We start from the raw sequence: 18,094 nt of genomic DNA on the forward strand, positions 1-18,094 counted from the left end.
AAAAAAGTTTTTTTTAAATGTTTATTTTTGAGAGAGAGCATAAGTGGGGGAGGCACAGGGAGAGGGGGAGACACAGAATCCAAAGCAAGCTTTGGGCTCTGAGCTGTCAGCACAGAGCCCGACATGGGGCTCAAACTCATGAATTGTGGCATCATGACCAGAGCCGAAGTCAGATGCTTAACTGACTGAGCCACCCAGGCGCCCCTAGACTTTTTAAGATGTTTTATTTACATGGTGCTAAAAACATCATTTGCCAGCATTTAAAATTCAAGAGCTTTCTCATAAAATGTGACTTTCCATTAACTTGAATACACATGTTGTAAATTTTAACTTAATCACTTAGGAGACCATACATAGAAAGTAAGTTTCCAAGACAATTGAAGAAAATAGGGAAGCATTAAGCCTGGTCTGTGGAAGGGGTGCTATGAAAGGAGAAAAATGGAGAACAAGGAAAAAAGAAAGCATGTTTGTAGAAAACATTAGCAATTCCCATGTGTATCTGATCTCCTTTCACTTATTATTCACACCTTCTAGGAGGATGGAGAATCACTTTTACAGCCAAACAGGAAATATAACGTGAAGGACTCATTTTACAAGTCCTCGACACAAAAGTAAGCATTTTTCCCAGTAGAGTTTTGATTTAAAAATGTATTTCTTCTGGGGCACCTGGGTGGCTCAGTCGGTTGAGTGCCTGACTCTTGATTTTGGCTCAGGTCATGATCCCAGGGTTGTAGGATCGAGCCCCGAGTCAGGCCCTGCGCTCAGCACAGAGCCTGCTTGGGATTCTCTCTTTCTCTCTCTCTCTCCCTGTGCCCCTCCCCCTACTCTCTCTCTCTAAAATAACAAAATTAAAATTAAAAATAAGGTATTTCTTTCATCTTTTGTGACACATCCCCCTTTGTGTCCACAATGTCCTGGATGCTGTAATTCAGAAAACATCAGACACAGATATTTACTCACACTGATGGCTGAAATAAAACAGGTCAAGGGAGAGTCTTAAAGAAAATCTACGGGTAATAGAAGCATAAAACCAAAACATAAAAGAAATGGTCAGTGAGAGGAGGAGATAAGAGTACAGCATCATAGAAAACAAGAGCAGAGAAAGCCTGAAGGGGTTCATTTACGCAGTCAAAAACCATATTCAGCTTTTGCGATGTGTCTGTGCCTTAGGCTGTGAGGTTCGTCGGGGAATAAGGCGGACAGAGATCTCTGCTCTCAAAGAGCTCTCATTCTAAAGGCAGACGGACAATAAGGACAGACATAACACATAAATAGCTCATATCCTAGAAGACGTGGAAACATAGAAGAGAAAAGGTAGACTGGGAAGAAGCATCTGGAGCGTCCTGTGTATGGACGGTAGGCTTCCGTAGTGAATAGGATGTGGGGAGGGGGGGCTCCTTAAGTGATGGGGTTTGAGAGCAGCTCAGAAGACCTAAGGGACTGACTTGCAGATGTCTGGAACGAGCATTTTCCAGGCAGAGGGAATATACAGCCATTTGGAAAGCCTGTGTCGGAAATGTGCATAGGGTCAGGGAAGAGAGGGGGGCTAGGGTACCTGGAACAGAGTAAGGAGGACATTAGGAAGAGAAGATGGCAAAAAGCAGGGAGTGCCCAGAAGCTGATGTCCAGGGGCATTTTTTTTAATTTTTAATGTTTTTATTTATTTTTGAGACAGAGAGAGACAGAACATGAGCAGGGGAGGGGCAGACACAGAATCCAAAGCAGGTTCCAGGCTCTGAGCTTTCAGCACAGAGCCTGACCCGGGGCTCGAACTCACAGACTGTGAGATCATGACCTGAGCTGAAGTCGGATGCTTAACCGACTGAGCCAGCCAGGCGCCCCAACATTTTAACCAACTGTAAACACCAGGGCTTTATCTGTGAGGGAAGTGAAGGTCTAGCAGAGAAGCGGCAAGATCAGACTTGCGTAGGAAAGCAACATGGTGGCCGCTGTGTCCCCAGCCAACTGATTGGGTCAGGGAGAATTGGGAGGCATCTCTAGAGGTCGGGTAAGGGCAGCTCGTTGGGAAGGTGGTAGGAAGGTGTCAGCCGTGGCTGGCTCCTGGATGTGTTTTAAAAGTAGAGCCGACACAATGTCCACATTGGAGGTCGTGAGTGTCAGGGAAATAGGAGTCAAGAACAATTCCAAGGCTTCGGGCTAAGCAGCCGGATGGACATGAGATTGATTGCCATTCCTTCAACACGGTTGGAAGCAGGGGAGCGGGTTCGGAGGGAAAGGTCAGAAGCGCATTTTAGAAGAGCTGAATATAAAGATGTTCATGAGACATCCAAGTGGCTATGGCAAGTAGGCAGTGGGGTGTGCGGGTCTGGGGTTTGGGAGAAAGGTCCAAGCTAGAGAAATAAGTGTGTGTGTGTGTGTGTGTGTGTGTGTGTGTGTGTGTGTGTTGGGGGGGGGTCATGTCCTAGAGACAGGTGTGAACTGGCAGGCACGCAAAGGGTGTAGGGAGTGAAACCGCAAATGGCCAAGTACGATGGGCACTGGGAAGGGGTGATTGCAATTGCCCAGTGGGCTTTTTGAAGTCAGCAGGGCCACAGAGAGTGGAGAACCGATAAGGATGTGTGTGCACCCGGCAAAGCACCCGCCCCCCCAACCCCTCCCTCCCAACACTGTGCTGAACCCCACTGACGTGCTGCAGATTCCAGCTTCGTGGTTTTCTTTCCTACCGATGGCACACCCAGCACCCAACAGGTTCATGAAATATACATATGATTGGATATTTTCCCAGGCGGCTTATAAAAATATAAAGAGTATATAAGAAACGTGGGATCAAAATCAGAATCATGCTCTCTCTCTCTCTTTCTCTGCAACTCTTGTTAGCAGAAGAAAACAGCATTGGGTATTTGTTGACGAACATGATGCCATTTTGTTCATGAAAATGTCACCGAGCAGCCCTTCCTCTTGTGTGTTTTGTGCCTAAGAAATGTTCTGGGAGATGCCCGTCCGTTGTGCAAGCTTGGGTTTCAATCATCTTTGCTTAGCTTGCATCGAGTTGAAAATGAAGGCTTTGTAAAGAATGTTACTTCAAGCCCATTTTGCGGCTGAGCTGGGGGAAGGAGAGGCAAATTCGATTTGAACATACACTTGCAGATTCAAAGGCAAAATCCTACTTTTTTTTTTTTTTTCTGTGAACAGTGCCAGTTTTTAATTAGGGATGATTTTCGTTCTAACCCCTATTTCAGCCTACAACAGATAATGAGTCAGCAAAATCGCTACAAGTCTGTATGGCAAGTTTACAACAAGATCGCTTGCATTGTCTCCCCATTGTAAAACGGCTTCAAAAAGTATGGGAACCTTCATTTCCACACAGTTCTTTTCATTGGGGTCTCGGCCACAGCTTCTTTTTTTCCTTACGAAGAACGTTGTTCGTGTGTGAGCCTTCATTAACGCCAAGTGGTAAAAATATTTATCCTGTTAGAATAGGCTGCATCTTGGGGCACCTGGGTGGCTTGGTCGGTCAAGTGTCTGACTTCGGCTCAGGTCATGATCTCACGGTCCGTGGGTTCAAGCCCCATGTCGGGCTCTGTGCTGACAGCTCAGAGGCCGGAGCTTGCTTCGGATTCTGTGTCTCCTCTCTCTCTGCCCCTCCCCCGTTCATTCTCTCTCTCTCTCTCTCTCTCTCTCTCTCTCAGCCTCCCAAAATTAAAATAAACGTTAAAAAAAATAGGCTGCATCTTTTCAACGTTTTTTTTTTTTTATTTATTTTTGGGACAGAGAGAGACAGAGCATGAACGGGGGAGGGGCAGAGAGAGAGGGAGACACAGAATCGGAAACAGGCTGCAGGCTCCGAGCCATTAGCCCAGAGCCTGACGCGGGGCTCGAACTCCCGGACCGCGAGATCGTGACCTGGCTGAAGTCGGACGCTTAACCGACTGCGCCACCCAGGCGCCCCAGGCTGCATCTTTTTAGCAACTCATGAGAAAACAAATGACTGTACTAATTCGTATGACTGTTCTAATGAAGATGCCTGTACTAATTTATACTGTTTACCAAGCTGCGATGCTTTAAGAGCACTACTCAAAAAAGCCAAATAAACTTCATTGACATTGAAAAAAAGAAGAAATACATGATATGGAGCTGGATTCCGGAACCATAGAGCAAGTTGAGAAAAGAGCTCTGGAGAAGATGTCGACAGCCTGGGAGCCGGTGGTGAGATCCCCGGTTCTACCTGCCATCTCTGGGGCTTTGTCAGCCTGCACTCTTTTGGGCCCTCACGTTTCTCATCTTAAAAATGAAGGATTATAACTAAATGGCCTCTGATTTCCTCTCTGGATTTTGATTTTATCCCCTATTGTATTTTTTTGAATGTTTATTTATTTTTGAGGGGGGCGGGTAGGGGCAGAGAGAGAGGGAGACACAGAATTCGAAGCAAGCTCCAGGCTCTGAGTTGTCAGCACAGAGGCCAATGCGGGGCTTGAACTCACAGACCAAGAGATCGTGACCTGACCCAAAGTCTGATGCTCACCTGCTCTACCAACTGAGCCACCCAGGCGCCCTTCCCTTACTGTATTCTCATCTTGGTTTCTATCAGAAAAAGTTCCAGTGGTCATTTGAGAAACAGTTAATGATTTGGCTAAATTTGTGATGCTTTATTCAGAATTTTTTTTATGTTTGTTTCTTTCTTTTGTTTTTAAATCATTCTATTTGATAATCTCTTTTAAAATATATTGGGGGCGCCTGGGTGGCTCAGTTGGTTGGGCATCCAACTCTTGATTTCAGCTTAGGTCATAGTCTCACAGTTGATGAGATCGAGCCCTACATCAGGCTCTGCGCTGACAGTCCAGAGCCTGCTTGGGATTCTGCCTCTCTCTCTCTCTCTGCCCCTCCCCCACTCCCTCCTGCACTCTCTCAAAATAAATAAACATTTAAAAAATAAAAGGAACAAAATATATCATATAAAAGTTTTCTTAGGGAAAAAAACTTTTGTACCCTGTATGGAAAACTCCATAAAGTATTCATGAAATGTATCAGAGGCTCAAACCGAGATGCATCTTTGAAGACTCAGTTCAACTCAGGTTAATTTCTGACTACACTATCCAGATATTGTGTCAGAAAAGTGCACCATTTAAGCTTTTGCTACAATTAAAAATATTTCATGAGAGTTAGCTTTCCTTCGGGAATTTTCGGACTGAATGAGTTGAAAACATACACGCCGACAAACACACTGTGGAGCCATCACTGTGCTGTCTGACTTCACAGATATTAATTTATTGAATCCTCACATCATTCCTAGGTGGCAAATATAATTTGTATGTTGTGTATTTTTTTAAAAAATAGTTTTTTAATGTTTATTTTTGAGAGAGAGAGAGAGACAGAGCATGAGCAGGGGAGGGGCAGAGAGAGAGGGGGACACAGAATCCGAAGCAGGCTCCAGGCTCTGAGCTGTCAGCACAGAGCCTGACATGGGGCTTGAACCCATGAACTGTGAGATCATAACCTGAGCCGGAGTCAGACACTTAACAGACTGAGCCACCCAGGAGCCCCTGTATGTTGTTTCTTATCTGCTCCTTTATCCCAAGCACCTAGCACAGTGCTTGAAATATAGTAATTTCCAAATAAATATTTGTTTGGAGTCTATTTCACTGCATCGGTCACGTATATCTGTCAAAAAGAGCAGAACTTTCAAAACTTGAAATACCATTTAAAGATGGTACCTTTAGATACAAATCCTATGTATACAATCCTCGCACTTACTAAGATGGCTGGACTCCTTGTACCATTGGTGTGGTGGGACAACGGGAACGTGGCTCCCTCTTCAGAGGCGGATAATTTGCATTTGCATCCTGACATCCACCACCAGTAGCTGAGCGACCTTAAGCAAACAAATTCCATTCTCTAAGCCATCGTTTGTTTATTTGTCAGTTAATGGTCTTTTGGCCCTGCTGTGAAGGTCAAATGATTTTTCTTTTGTGTCAACTATAAGATGTATATAAATAGGTGCATTGGTTTTCCACTGCTGTGTAGCAGATGACCACACATATATCAGCTTTAGACCACAAGACTGTGGTCAGAATGTAAGCGTGCCCCAATGGGGTTCAAGACTTGGGGTTTCTCAGGCTAGAATTGGAGAGTCAGCGGGGGCTGGATCCTTGTCTCCCAGGAGCACTGAGATTGTTGGCAGAATTCCATTCGTTCCAGCTGCTGGGCTCGTGAGATGTGTCTTCAAGGACAGCTGAAGAGTGTCTGATGTGTTATTGTCTCTTTTTAGGAGGCACCTGTTTAGGTCAGACCTACTTAGGAAAGCCCACCTTTGGATTCACTCAAAGTCAACCAGTTAGGGGACTTAATCACATGGGCACAATCCCTTTGCCATATAAAGTTGCCATACAGAGTATCGCAGGAGTGACCTCTTGTCATACTTACCCGCTCTGCCCACGCCAGACGGGAGGTAGTTATATATGACATGTACCCCTGGGGGGCAGGAATCTTGGGGGACACCTTAGAATTACCTGCCTGCCATGAGACCACGATGACTCATACCAATTGCAATATGCATTTTTTATAAAATATCATTATTTCATTTCACAGAGCTTATGAAGTTGTTCCTTGGGATAAGATGCTACCACCGAAACTCGATCCAGAAGAAACAACAGTGGAAAAAGCTGCTGACCCGATTTCACAGTGCTTTACACGGAAAAGATATGAAGGGGTACCAGCAATAACCCAGGTCAGTGACCAGGGACCTTAATTGCACAGGCATCATTCCTTTTCCTATATATAAAGTTGCATTTTCGCAACCATGCATTTATTTCTAAGCTGAAGTCCAAAACTTAAATACTCATTCTATTGTAAGAAATATGGAAAGCACGCATAAATATGTACACTTATGGAACTGAGTTCCCTGTTTTAATATTTTAACATTGTCTATGTTGGACTTTTTTCTAAAGTTTATTTATTTTGAGAAAGAGAAAGAGCACACGGGCACAAGCGAGGGAGGGGCAGAGAGAGAGAGAGAGAGAGAGAGAGAGAGAGAATCCCAAGCAGGCTCCACGACAGTGCGGAGCCAGACACAGGGCTTGATCTCACAAACTGTGAGATCATGACCTCAGTCGAGATCAAGGACTTGGATGCTCAACCAACTGAGCCAACGCATCACTTTTATGAAGTGAAAGCTACGCTCCTTGACAGGCCATGTCTCCAGTTCTGTTATTTGCCCCCACTCAGCCTCCCCTCTTCCCCCCCCTGCCCCGCCCCCGACATTGTGTTCCTCTTGCTTCTCCAGCCCCATCCCCACACCGCGCTCTACTGCATCACTTTCTACGCGGAACCTCAGTGGAGTCCTCATGGGCCATGCTCTTCCTCAACACACCATGTTGTTTTGGAAACAGGGCTCTGTTGCCTTCAGTATTCCATTTTTTCCAGGCTAAATCCCGTGAATCTTTCAGGTGTTATCTTGGACCTCACTTTTACCTTTCCAACCCTGGATTAGATGTCCCTGCTCTCTGCCTGCAAAGCATCTAGCTCCTCCTTCCATTGACCTCGCCCCGCAGAAGTCTGACAAGCACTGGGGCCACCTCTCATAATGTAGCTCTTTGCGATGTAAAATAACATAGCACTAAAGAGGAAGATTATTCTATTGACATACGGTTCTAACCAGGGGCTCTTAAGAGGTTCATGAACCACAGGGTGAGAAGCCCACATTATTTTGAAAAACTTTTTTGGCTTTTATAGAGAAAAATGGCAGCGAGAGAGGAAAAACATGACTACAATAATATAAAGTCTCGGCACGGGATTCGCACGTGCCTTGATTCTTACGGCTGTTTTTAAGAATCTCTCACCTACTTTAAAATGTTTTTACATCTTTTGAAAATTGGTCACTTTTTCAACCTATCTTTGGCATTTAATTAATCATACCAGGATCCAAAGTTCTCCCCAGCAAGATGAGGTTCAAAGCTCAGGGTCTGGGCAGGACTGAAAAGGGGAGACCAGCCTGGGGCTGCAGAGAGTGAACCTAGGTGGATCCAAGTGAAACATAATCTCTGGGATGAAAAAAATGAGACCTTTTCTGGGGCACATGGGTGGCTCTGTTGGTTAAACATCCGACTTCGGCTCAGGTCACGATCTCACAGTTTGGGGGTTCGAGCCCCCCCCCCCCATCGGGCTCTGTGCTGACAGCTCGGAGCCTGGAGCCTTCTTCGGATTCTGTGTCTCTCTCTCTCTCTCTCTCTGCCCCCTCCCCACTCATGCTCTCTCTCTCTCTCTTTCAAAAATAAATTAAAATGTCAAAAACAAAAAAATGAGACCTTTGTCAGGACTTCAATCCAAAGGAGTTGGATGATGAGGCAGATTCCAGCTGTGGGAAAACAAACTGGGAAACTGTGGGTCTGAGAGCAGAGCAGAGACCAGAGGGGCTCTGGGGCAAACCCCCGAAGTGTTAAGGATGCTTGGGGAGTGCGTTCTGTTGGGAGCCTGGGGCTTACCATTGATGCGCTGGGGACTGTTAAGAGCGCTAGAGATTATATACGAGAATTTACGGTAACTTGTTCATTAACTATGTCCTTCATTTTGATGCCGATTTTAGATGGTTGGTGGACTCTGGGACAGATTTCAAACAAGATCTTTCTTGGCACCCATCAAGCCAGTGACTTTGTAAGTTTTATCTCCTCATGATCTCGTTACTAAATTTTTCACTAAAACATCTTTGTCATTAATATATCTGGTGCTCCATGGGGTGCCTGGGTGGCTCAGTCGATTGAGCGTCCCACTTCGGCTCAGGTCATGATCTTATGGTCTGCGAGTTTGAGCCCCGCGTCGGGCTCTGTGCTGACAGCTCAGAGCCTGGAGCCTGTTTCAGATTCTGTGTCTTCCTCTCTCTCTGCCCCTCCTCTGCTCATGCTCTGTCTCTCTCTGTCTCAAAAATAAATATTTAAAAAAATTAAAAAAAAAATATGTCTGGTGCTCCAGCCCACGGGTGAGAGAGGGGCTGAGGGGCGTATCCTCTGGAGAATATTCCAGAGACCTCAGACTTCCATCCCTGGGACAGGAAAGAGAACCCAAATCTGTCTCAGTTGCTCAGCGATGCCTGCCTGCCTTTTCTTACACCTCCTTAAAATTTAGACTATGAGATATGCCACAACTATTTAAAAATAAATTGTCCTTTAAAAATGAATATTTATATCAGTAAAAAAAAAAAAAGATGAGGTGAAAATGTGCCAAATTATAATCGAGTTGAACTGCCGCGTCTACTGTTACAAATAGTGACAATATTGAGAAAAATGTTGTCTTGTCAGCAAACTTAGATTTTGGCGAGCCATATTCTAAAAATAATGTGTAATTTTCTTGATAAGGATTGTTTAAAATATGTTTTGCCAATGTGTAAAACATCCCAATATAAAAAATATATTCCAGCATATATGTTGAACGGCAATCATTTTTTTAAAAAAGAGTATGACACTCAAAAAATATAAGACTCTCGAAAACAAAGCAAGCTGATGTCACTGTGATCATATTCAAATATCTTTTATTTTATTTTATTTTATTTTATTTATTTTTTTTTTTTTTAAATTTTTTTTCAACGTTTATTTATTTTTGGGACAGAGAGAGACAGAGCATGAACGGGGGAGGGGCAGAGAGAGAGGGAGACACAGAATCGGAAACAGGCTCCAGGCTCTGAGCCATCAGCCCAGAGCCTGACGCGGGGCTCGAACTCCCTGACCGCGAGATCGTGACCTGGCTGAAGTCGGACGCTTAACCGACTGCGCCACCCAGGCGCCCCTCAAATATCTTTTAAAAGAATAAAGATGGAAGGCATTGGTACCCGTTCTTACATTACATGAGCGCTAACAAAAATACCTTATTAGTATCTTATTTACATCATGTGGTGAAATGGCAGATAACTCACGCAGATGATAAAAATTTGTATTCCAGTTTGTACGAATCATTGCATTTTTTAAATAAGAAACCATCCAGTGAATGAAAAGCTTCATGTCTTCATCGGTAGGCCGCATCTCACAACTTTCAAGCATGCCGCTCATCCTGCAACCTTCGTCTATGCAAAGGTTGCACTGAGGATCCCACACTAAAACCTGTATGGGAATGTTTCTGCGGCTGTACTCAGAGTGCCAAAACCTAGAAACAACAAAGGTATCTTTCAACAGGCCAGTGGAAAAGTATACAGTGGATAAACATATACATGAGTATACAACCAATGTTTTAATGTTTATTTGTTCTTAATAGAGAGAGAGTTATAAGACAGAGACAGAGCACAAGCAAGGGAGGGCCAGAGAGAGGGAGACACAGAATCTGAACGAGGCTCCAGGCTCCGAGCTGTCGGCATAGAGCCCTACGTCGGGCTCGAACTCATGGACCGTGAGATCATGACCTGAGTCGAACTCAACCGACTGAGCCACCCAGGCGCCCCGGTGTGTGTGAATCTTAAATGCATTTTGCTCAGTGAAAATAGCCACACCCAAAAGGTCACATATTGTATGACTCCATTTATACGACATTTGGAAAAGGCAAAACCACAGGAAGGGGATAGAAAAATGGTGGCCAGGAGTTGGGAAGGGGGAAAGGGATGTGCATGGAGAGCCTATAAGGGGAACATTAGGGTCATGAACTGTTCTGTATGGTTCTGTGATGGTGGCCACATGACTCTTTGTGTTTGTGAAACCCAAAGAACTAACCACCACAAAGAACAAAGTTTACTGAAGGCAACGTGAACTAAGTACGTACATGGAAACACCAATACGTATCTACATACATTCCTGCCCAGGGTGCTGGGGGAATCCAGGATGGAATGCAGATTGTGACAAATGAATCTGTGCTACAAATAAATGACATGACTACACTTGAGTGGATGGGGGCAAAACCGGGTGGTCTTAAAAAAGGCTGGGCCCTAATAAATTTGGAAATAGTATTTTGACCAAAAAATGTAAGGCTAAAGACAAAAGGAATGCATGGCATATAAGCGCTATACTCCAGGTGGTACGTGTGTACCCGCAGGGTGTGTTCCCGCAGGGAAGTGGGTTGGTGATTCTAATACTTCTGACATATAGGGTTGAACAAAATGAAACTTTTGGTGGGTAACAGGAAGCAAGTTTCACGCTGTCAGGAGGAAATACGGGTAAGTAGGGGAGAAAGGCTAAGAGATGATCAGGACGTATCCTGTGAACTCACGTTTACTTTAATACAGATAGCAGATACAGAAATAGACATAAATATGTGGGTATACACAGACTCCTACACATCCACCCATCCCTAGCTCTGTCTGCTCAGAGGACCCGGGAGCAGGGACACCCCAGCAGCCACAACCATATCTAGCACCCACATGCTGGCTTTGAATCACCATTCTCCGATCAAAGAAATTGTGAGACCCTTGGAGAAATGGCTGATTCTGGGGTGGGTGTGGGGAAAATACAAAATAGACCTGGAGTTCCTTGTGAGGTTGTAAATAACGGGAATCTTGTGCAAGTCACTGCACTCCGTGCTATGGCCGTTTCATCTCCACCATGGAGGATTAGACTGGATGGTCAGTAGGATCCACTCAACATGAAGATTCTGTGTCTCAGCAAACCAGGGGCTTTGCCAAATATTGCCCCACCAATCACTAAGGAGGTGTGCAGCAAAAGGGAAACCTAGGGGGCGCCTGGGTGGCTCAGTCGGTTAAGCGGTTAAGTGTCTGACTCTTTTTTTTTTTTTTAATTTTTTTTTTTCAACGTTTATTTACTTTTGGGACAGAGAGAGACAGAGCATGAACGGGGGAGGGGCAGAGAGAGAGGGAGGCACAGAATCAGAAACAGGCTCCAGGCTCCGAGCCATCGGCCCAGAGCCCGACGCGGGGCTCGAACTCACGGACCGCGAGATCGTGACCTGGCTGAAGTCGGACGCTTAACCGACTGCGCCACCCAGGCGCCCCAAGTGTCTGACTCTTGATCTCAGCTCAGGCATTGATCTCAGGGTCATGAGCTGAAGCCCCATGTTGGGCTCTGTGCTAGGCGTGAAGCCTCCTTAAAAAATAGGGGGTGGGGGTAACCCAAGAGGGGAGGCTCTGAAATAGGGCTAAAGAGAGCAAGCAAAGGGGCGCCTGGGTGGCTCAGTCGGTTGAGTGTCTGACTTTGGCTCAGGTCATGATCTCGCAGTTCGTGAGTTCAAGCCCTGTGTCGGGCTCTGTGCTGATGGCTCAGAGCCTGGAGCCTGCTTCGGATTCTGTGTCTCCCTCTCTATCTGCTCCTCCCCTGCTCACATGCTGTCTCTCTCTCTCAAAAATAAAGATTGAAAAAAAAAAAAAAAAAGAGAAAGCAAGCAAAGACATGTGTGTCCATGACACTTGGAGTCAGTTTATTCTGCTTTGGCTTTTCACTTAAAACTACATCTTTAAATCACCTCTGTTTACCATTGCAAACTTTTATGTTATTGTTTTTTATTTTATTTTATTTTATTTTATTTTATTTTATTTTATTTTATTTTATTTTAAGTTTATTTATTTACTTAGAGAGAGAGAGAGAGAGAGAGAGCTAGGGAGGGGCCGAGAGGAAGAGAGAGAATCCCAAGCAGACTCCACACTGCCAACACAGAACCCAACATGGGGTTTGAACTCACAACTGTGGAATCATGACTTGAGCCAAAATCCCGAGTCGGATGCTTACCTGACTGATCCACCCAGGAGCCCCTACATTACAAACTTTTAGAGGTTAATTCCCAGGAGGCATCTCCAAAGAGATTAAATCCCAGGAGGTATCAATAAGAGAAATACTGTAACCCTTGGATGCTTATTAAGTGAACATCACTAACTCCATTGTGCACATTTTCTCTTTCTCTCAGTGTGAGTCCAAGTTCCAGAAGCAAATACATCCCTCTTTATACGTAAGTGATACTGTTTCTTAATGTTTTAAAAATTACTAGATTTACATCTAAATTGTAATTGCTTTCAGCTCAGTCATGTCTGTAATTTATTGTTTAAGACAATTTATACTTTCGAACAGAGTTCTAACGTTTTGCCAGCCCAGAGCCTGCTTAATGTCAGGACTTTCATCACAGATTTGTTAAAGATTATGATAAAAGAAAGAAAGGGGGAGCGGCATTTTTTCTGTTTCCCCAAATTGGTTATTTTATGAAGTAAAATACCCTGGATGCTCCTAATATTGGGTGTTGTCAACCAGAAAGGCTTTTATACTCGATGCGGAAGATACGACGTGCTCCCTAACACTAAGTACGGGAAAATGTGTCTCCTTTTTCTTCTGAGTTTAAATGTGGCTCTCCATGGAGAAGTCACAAGACTTCTCACTGTGTCCTCACAGTAGTAGGGCTCTGTGGGCCCCCTAATCCCACTCCGATGGCTTCGCCCTCGTGACCTGAGCTCCTCACACCTCCTGCTCCCGTCACCTTTGGACATTAGGATTTCAACACAGGAATACGGGAGGAGCATAAACATTCAGGTCATGGTGCCTTGGAACAGAGTAAATCCAAGAAAATGGAGGCCCTGGGCCTTTAATCTTTGCCCTTGCTGCCGCCATTACTGTGGCCTCTTCTGCCCTACGATGGAGCTGACTACTCTTTCCAACTAGTGGCCCCAGCAATGGGACAAGGACACTACGCCCTCTGGCTGACAGCACCTCCGCCTTGTCTCAGGGCCCTGAAGGCACATGGCTGGGCGCCCCAGATTCCCGGGCACCTGCCCAGGTTCCCATCTCCAACAGGAGCCCAGTTGGTTCTGGCGGATGCCAGTCCCTGCCTTGCCCCCCGGGGCCAGCCTCCGGTGAAGGAGCCTCCCTGGGCTGCACAAACAGCTTCTTTCTTTGCACAAAAACACAACCCACCTGTTCCTCTCATGCTGGCCCAAACTTCAGATCACGAGAGCCTGGCAGGTGTTACTCTGTAAAAGAGGAAATCTCTTTTCTTAGTTTTTTAAGGCAAATTGTTCTATCATCATGGTTATTATTATTGTTGTTGCTGTTGTTGTTGTTTCAGTTTTTCATCGATTTTAGTAAATAAGATTCCCTTTGAATGTTAGGGCACTGTTTACCTCTTCTTCTGTTTTTCTTATGAAGAAACACACGTTTTCTTTTCTTGTCACGCAAACAGGGGTTGTGTGCAGTCTACAAATGCCGATGATGTTGACAACCCCTTTGGAGACATCACATCTCTCGCCAAGCCTCGGGGCTCCAGGATTCTTTATACAAACACAAGTCGGTGAGTTCCACTTGTAATTACTCCCCTTGTAGTGCCATTTGGGGTGAAACACGGTGATGGGCTTTATCATAAATGAGGGAATACAAGATGGCTTGCCATCGAATGTAGTTTAAGAAGAAAGACGCCTGCTGTCCCAAAAGAAATGTAGCTCCCCACAAACGAGATCATAATTCTGTGCACTGACGGACCGGGGTGCCTTGATGCACAATAATGTAATATATCTTATATTCCATGTTTTGCATGCATGTAAAAAATATATTCACATAAACTATAAAGACATTTCATATATTATAAAATTTATATATTTTATAAAAATAAATTTTATATACTTTATATATTTTAAATATTTTGTATATTTAAAATTTATATATTTCATAATATATAAAATATTATATATGGTATAAGTATATTATATCATCTATATTTTATAATATACAGATAATATATACAATATATTTTTCTATATAATATACTTATATAATATATAACTTATAACATGTAATATATATTATATATAAAAATATAATTTGATATGATATAATTTAAAAGTGATAATGTATAACTTACAGTTTACGATATACAATATATTATACATAAGGATATAATATAACATAAAGTTATAATGTATAACTTATAATTTATAATATATTATATATGAAATATATAAGATGACATATAACTTTATATATAAAACATATATTATATAATATATTGTACATAGTATATATCTTATATAAAATAAATACAAAATATATTTAATATATAATATATAACTACATTTAATGTGTACTATTTTAAGCTATATATATAATATGTTTATGTATAATCTATATATATCTATATATCTAGATATAGATATATATATAGATATATATAGATATATGTATCTATATCTAGATATATATAGATACATATATATTTGCTTTCACCAATGGGAATATGGGGGCTCAGAGGTCAGTCACTTCCCTAGGACTCATCAGATACAGCTGGAAGTTGAAATCCTGTGCTCTTTTCATGAGCCACTGAGTTGCTGACTGCCATGGATATTATCCCAGCAGTTTCTGCCGGGAGACACAGACAAACTTGCAGATTTCATGCAAAGCCAAAGTGTGAACTACCACAGTATTTTCAATGTTAATTGATTCCTTGTTTGTTTTTTGAACATCAGTTGCGCCCATGAGACAAGTTGCATTTCGCATCAGCTGTCCTTCGAACTTACTCTGTTGCAGGTTAAATTTAAGCAATGCCGTCTCCCACAATGGTCTTAAATTTCCCTGTTACCTTTTCGGACTATGTAAAGTTTTTGACCACTTGGGCAAACTATGAAGTATGTTTCGAATCTAACTTTGGTGTTAAAATATAGTTGTGTAACTTATCTCACTTAACTCTCTACATAACACACCCAAAGGAAAAGGCAAAGGAGCCTGTAAAATGCTCCAGGCACTGTGTTAAGAACTGTGGTAACATAAAGATACAAAAGACAAAGACTTGGCCCTCACGTAGCTTAAGAATCTGAAGGGCAGATAAATGCTGTACACAAATAATTACGATAAAAAGCAGGATGAAAGAAGTCCCCCCAAAAGTTAGCTTAGCGTTTTCGAAGCTCAGTAGCACAGAGAGGTCACTTTCACTCGTGAGACATACGGGATGCGTGTGACGTCTGAGCTGAGTCTTGAGGAAGGATCAGTTGGTGTGATTCTTCCATAAATTTTGCAAGGGAGTTACTGCTATTAAACATAGTAATTCTAAAGATTTTAAAAGGATATGAAGATGAAACCACCTTTAAAATATCCTACAGGTCTAAAGATTTATTTTGTTTTTTTTCTTTTGAAATGTGCCTTTAACTTTTGCAACATTTTATGAGACATGCTGGCCAAAGAATCCAAACATATTCTCTTGGGTCATTCCTCCAAGAGAATGAAGAGGGGTTTGGCAAGTATTGTAAGAATTTGATGTAAAACATCCTATTTAGCCTGAATAACTTTGGGCCGGTCTACCTCGGCTTGCTGTGGATTTCTGTTTCTGAGGAAGTGAAATTATGCGTGGCTCCCGGAAAAGAAATTGAAGACGTTGGTTGCACTTGTCCAATTTGGCCACTAGAGGGCCACCAGGCTCGCAAAGTTTGTTTCGAATCCGGTTTCCATGTTTAAGGTCCTCTTAACCTTTTAACACAAAGAAATGGTTTTCACTTTTATTATGAAATATTAATAGATACATAAATATGTAGTGTCATAGGTAACATATAAAGTGAAATAACAAATAAAAGTCTGTGTTTTCCTGCCTCGCTAAAGAAATAGTATTTGACTGTTTTAGTACTTTACTAATGTCTTCTAAGCCATGTGTGGGTGCCTCCCAGCCTCACCACCCAGATCCCGCTTCCCAACCCAGAAGCCACGAGTCTTTGTGCTTTTCCTTACTTTGTTTTGTAGTTTTACTACATACATGTAGATGTCTAAACAAAATATATTTTTTTAAGTTTTATTTATTTATTTTGAGAGAGAGAGAGAGAGAGAGAGAGACCCCATGCAAGGGAGGGGCAGAAAGAGGGAGATGGAGAATCCCACTGTCAGCACGGATCCTGACACGGGGCTCGAACTCACGAACCCTGAGATCATGACCTAAGCCAAGATCAAGAGTCAGATACCTAACCGACTGAGCCACCCAGGTGCCCCATAAAACATTTTATTGATGTTACAATACCGCATTGAGCCGAAAGGCAATTCAATATGATGCCATTTGCATAAAATCCAAAACCCAGAAACACATAAACTTACTAACTTTGTGCTAAGTAGAGGATATGGAAGCGCCATCCTATTCAAAAGCAAGTATCACTCTTCCTTTACTTTCTCATCATAAACTTTCTTAAAGAAAAATGTCTTCCTGATATTTTTTGGATTCTCCCCACAATTCGTGATACTTAGTCATGGTGGAAATATGAAACCACGTTTCAGACAGTCAAGGCCACCGACTCCTAGTTCAGGTGGTTCCATTGCTGGCATCACCAGTCTCCCAGAAAAGAGCAAAGGTTTGTCAAACTTCCCTCATTAATTGATTTTGTTTCCTGGCTACCAAGCCTTCTGACATGGCCGGGGTTTTCAAATTGCTGGTGATTGTACTCATCGTTAAAAAAAAAAAAAAAAAAAAAAAAGCTTAAAGCTATTGTGGAACCAGATCTGATCATTACAGAAAAAAAAAAAATACAGAAAAATTAGTGATGATAAAAAATAGGACCAAACTGTCTTACAAAAGCATACTCGAAGCACATAACTATGGGCGTGCTATGGAACAGCCTATCTGTGCGAAGTCAGGATCCAAAATCCAAAATCCTGCCCTTTCCTGAGAAAATGGAGAGAGCGGCTGGAAATGGGTTTGCAGTGGACCAGCTGTTGGAGCTCCTGGGGTACCCTGTCCTGCATCTCACCTGGTCCAGCCCCTTGTCTTACCAACAAGGAAACTGAAGCGCAGGGGAGGGGACACGCGTGCCCTGGCGGGAGAGCCCACTGGAGACGAGCTGGCCATGAACCCGTGCCTTCCGCCCCCACGCCTGATGCTTTCCGGACACCGCGGGCCTATTTTCCTAAAGCAGCCAGGCACCCCCCACCGCACCCCGACTGGGCTGTCTTCCACTAGGCTGTAATCCTTCATTTCAGAACTTTGCAGGGTTTCACATTTACTGTGCCTTCACCCAATCATCCCTGCGATGAAGCCTTTGCAAATAACGAGCACTTGTCCAAAATGGATCCCCAGGCAGGTGCTGGCCAAGGTCTGACATGGAAGGGGGGGGGGGGGGGCGGGTGGTGCCTTCCTGCCCGTTGCCGTGGCGTGTGGCACCTTTAACAAACAAAAAACCCCCAAAGCCTTACCACAATCCAGGTTAGAGAATGGGGCTATGAATAGTAGTTCCTTACGCTGGCCGGCCGACACTTCTGCCTTTTTGGAGGGCTTT

General features: G+C 43.4%; 1 protein-coding gene across 1 annotated transcript in view; it reads left to right on the forward strand.

The window, feature by feature from the left end:
- Window positions 1–18,094, forward strand: part of SPATA48 (spermatogenesis associated 48) — a 54,477-nt gene that overhangs the window by 25,289 nt on the left and 11,094 nt on the right. The window contains exons 3-7 of the mRNA XM_043588441.1: window positions 535–611; window positions 6,547–6,685; window positions 8,540–8,607; window positions 12,781–12,822; window positions 14,041–14,148. Of these exons, the coding sequence (XP_043444376.1) occupies window positions 535–611; window positions 6,547–6,685; window positions 8,540–8,607; window positions 12,781–12,822; window positions 14,041–14,148 (434 nt within the window). The remainder of the gene's footprint in view (window positions 1–534; window positions 612–6,546; window positions 6,686–8,539; window positions 8,608–12,780; window positions 12,823–14,040; window positions 14,149–18,094) is intronic.

This window comes from Prionailurus bengalensis, chromosome A2, assembly GCF_016509475.1.
Source record: "Prionailurus bengalensis isolate Pbe53 chromosome A2, Fcat_Pben_1.1_paternal_pri, whole genome shotgun sequence".
In the NCBI taxonomy this organism is placed as follows: domain Eukaryota; kingdom Metazoa; phylum Chordata; class Mammalia; order Carnivora; family Felidae; genus Prionailurus; species Prionailurus bengalensis.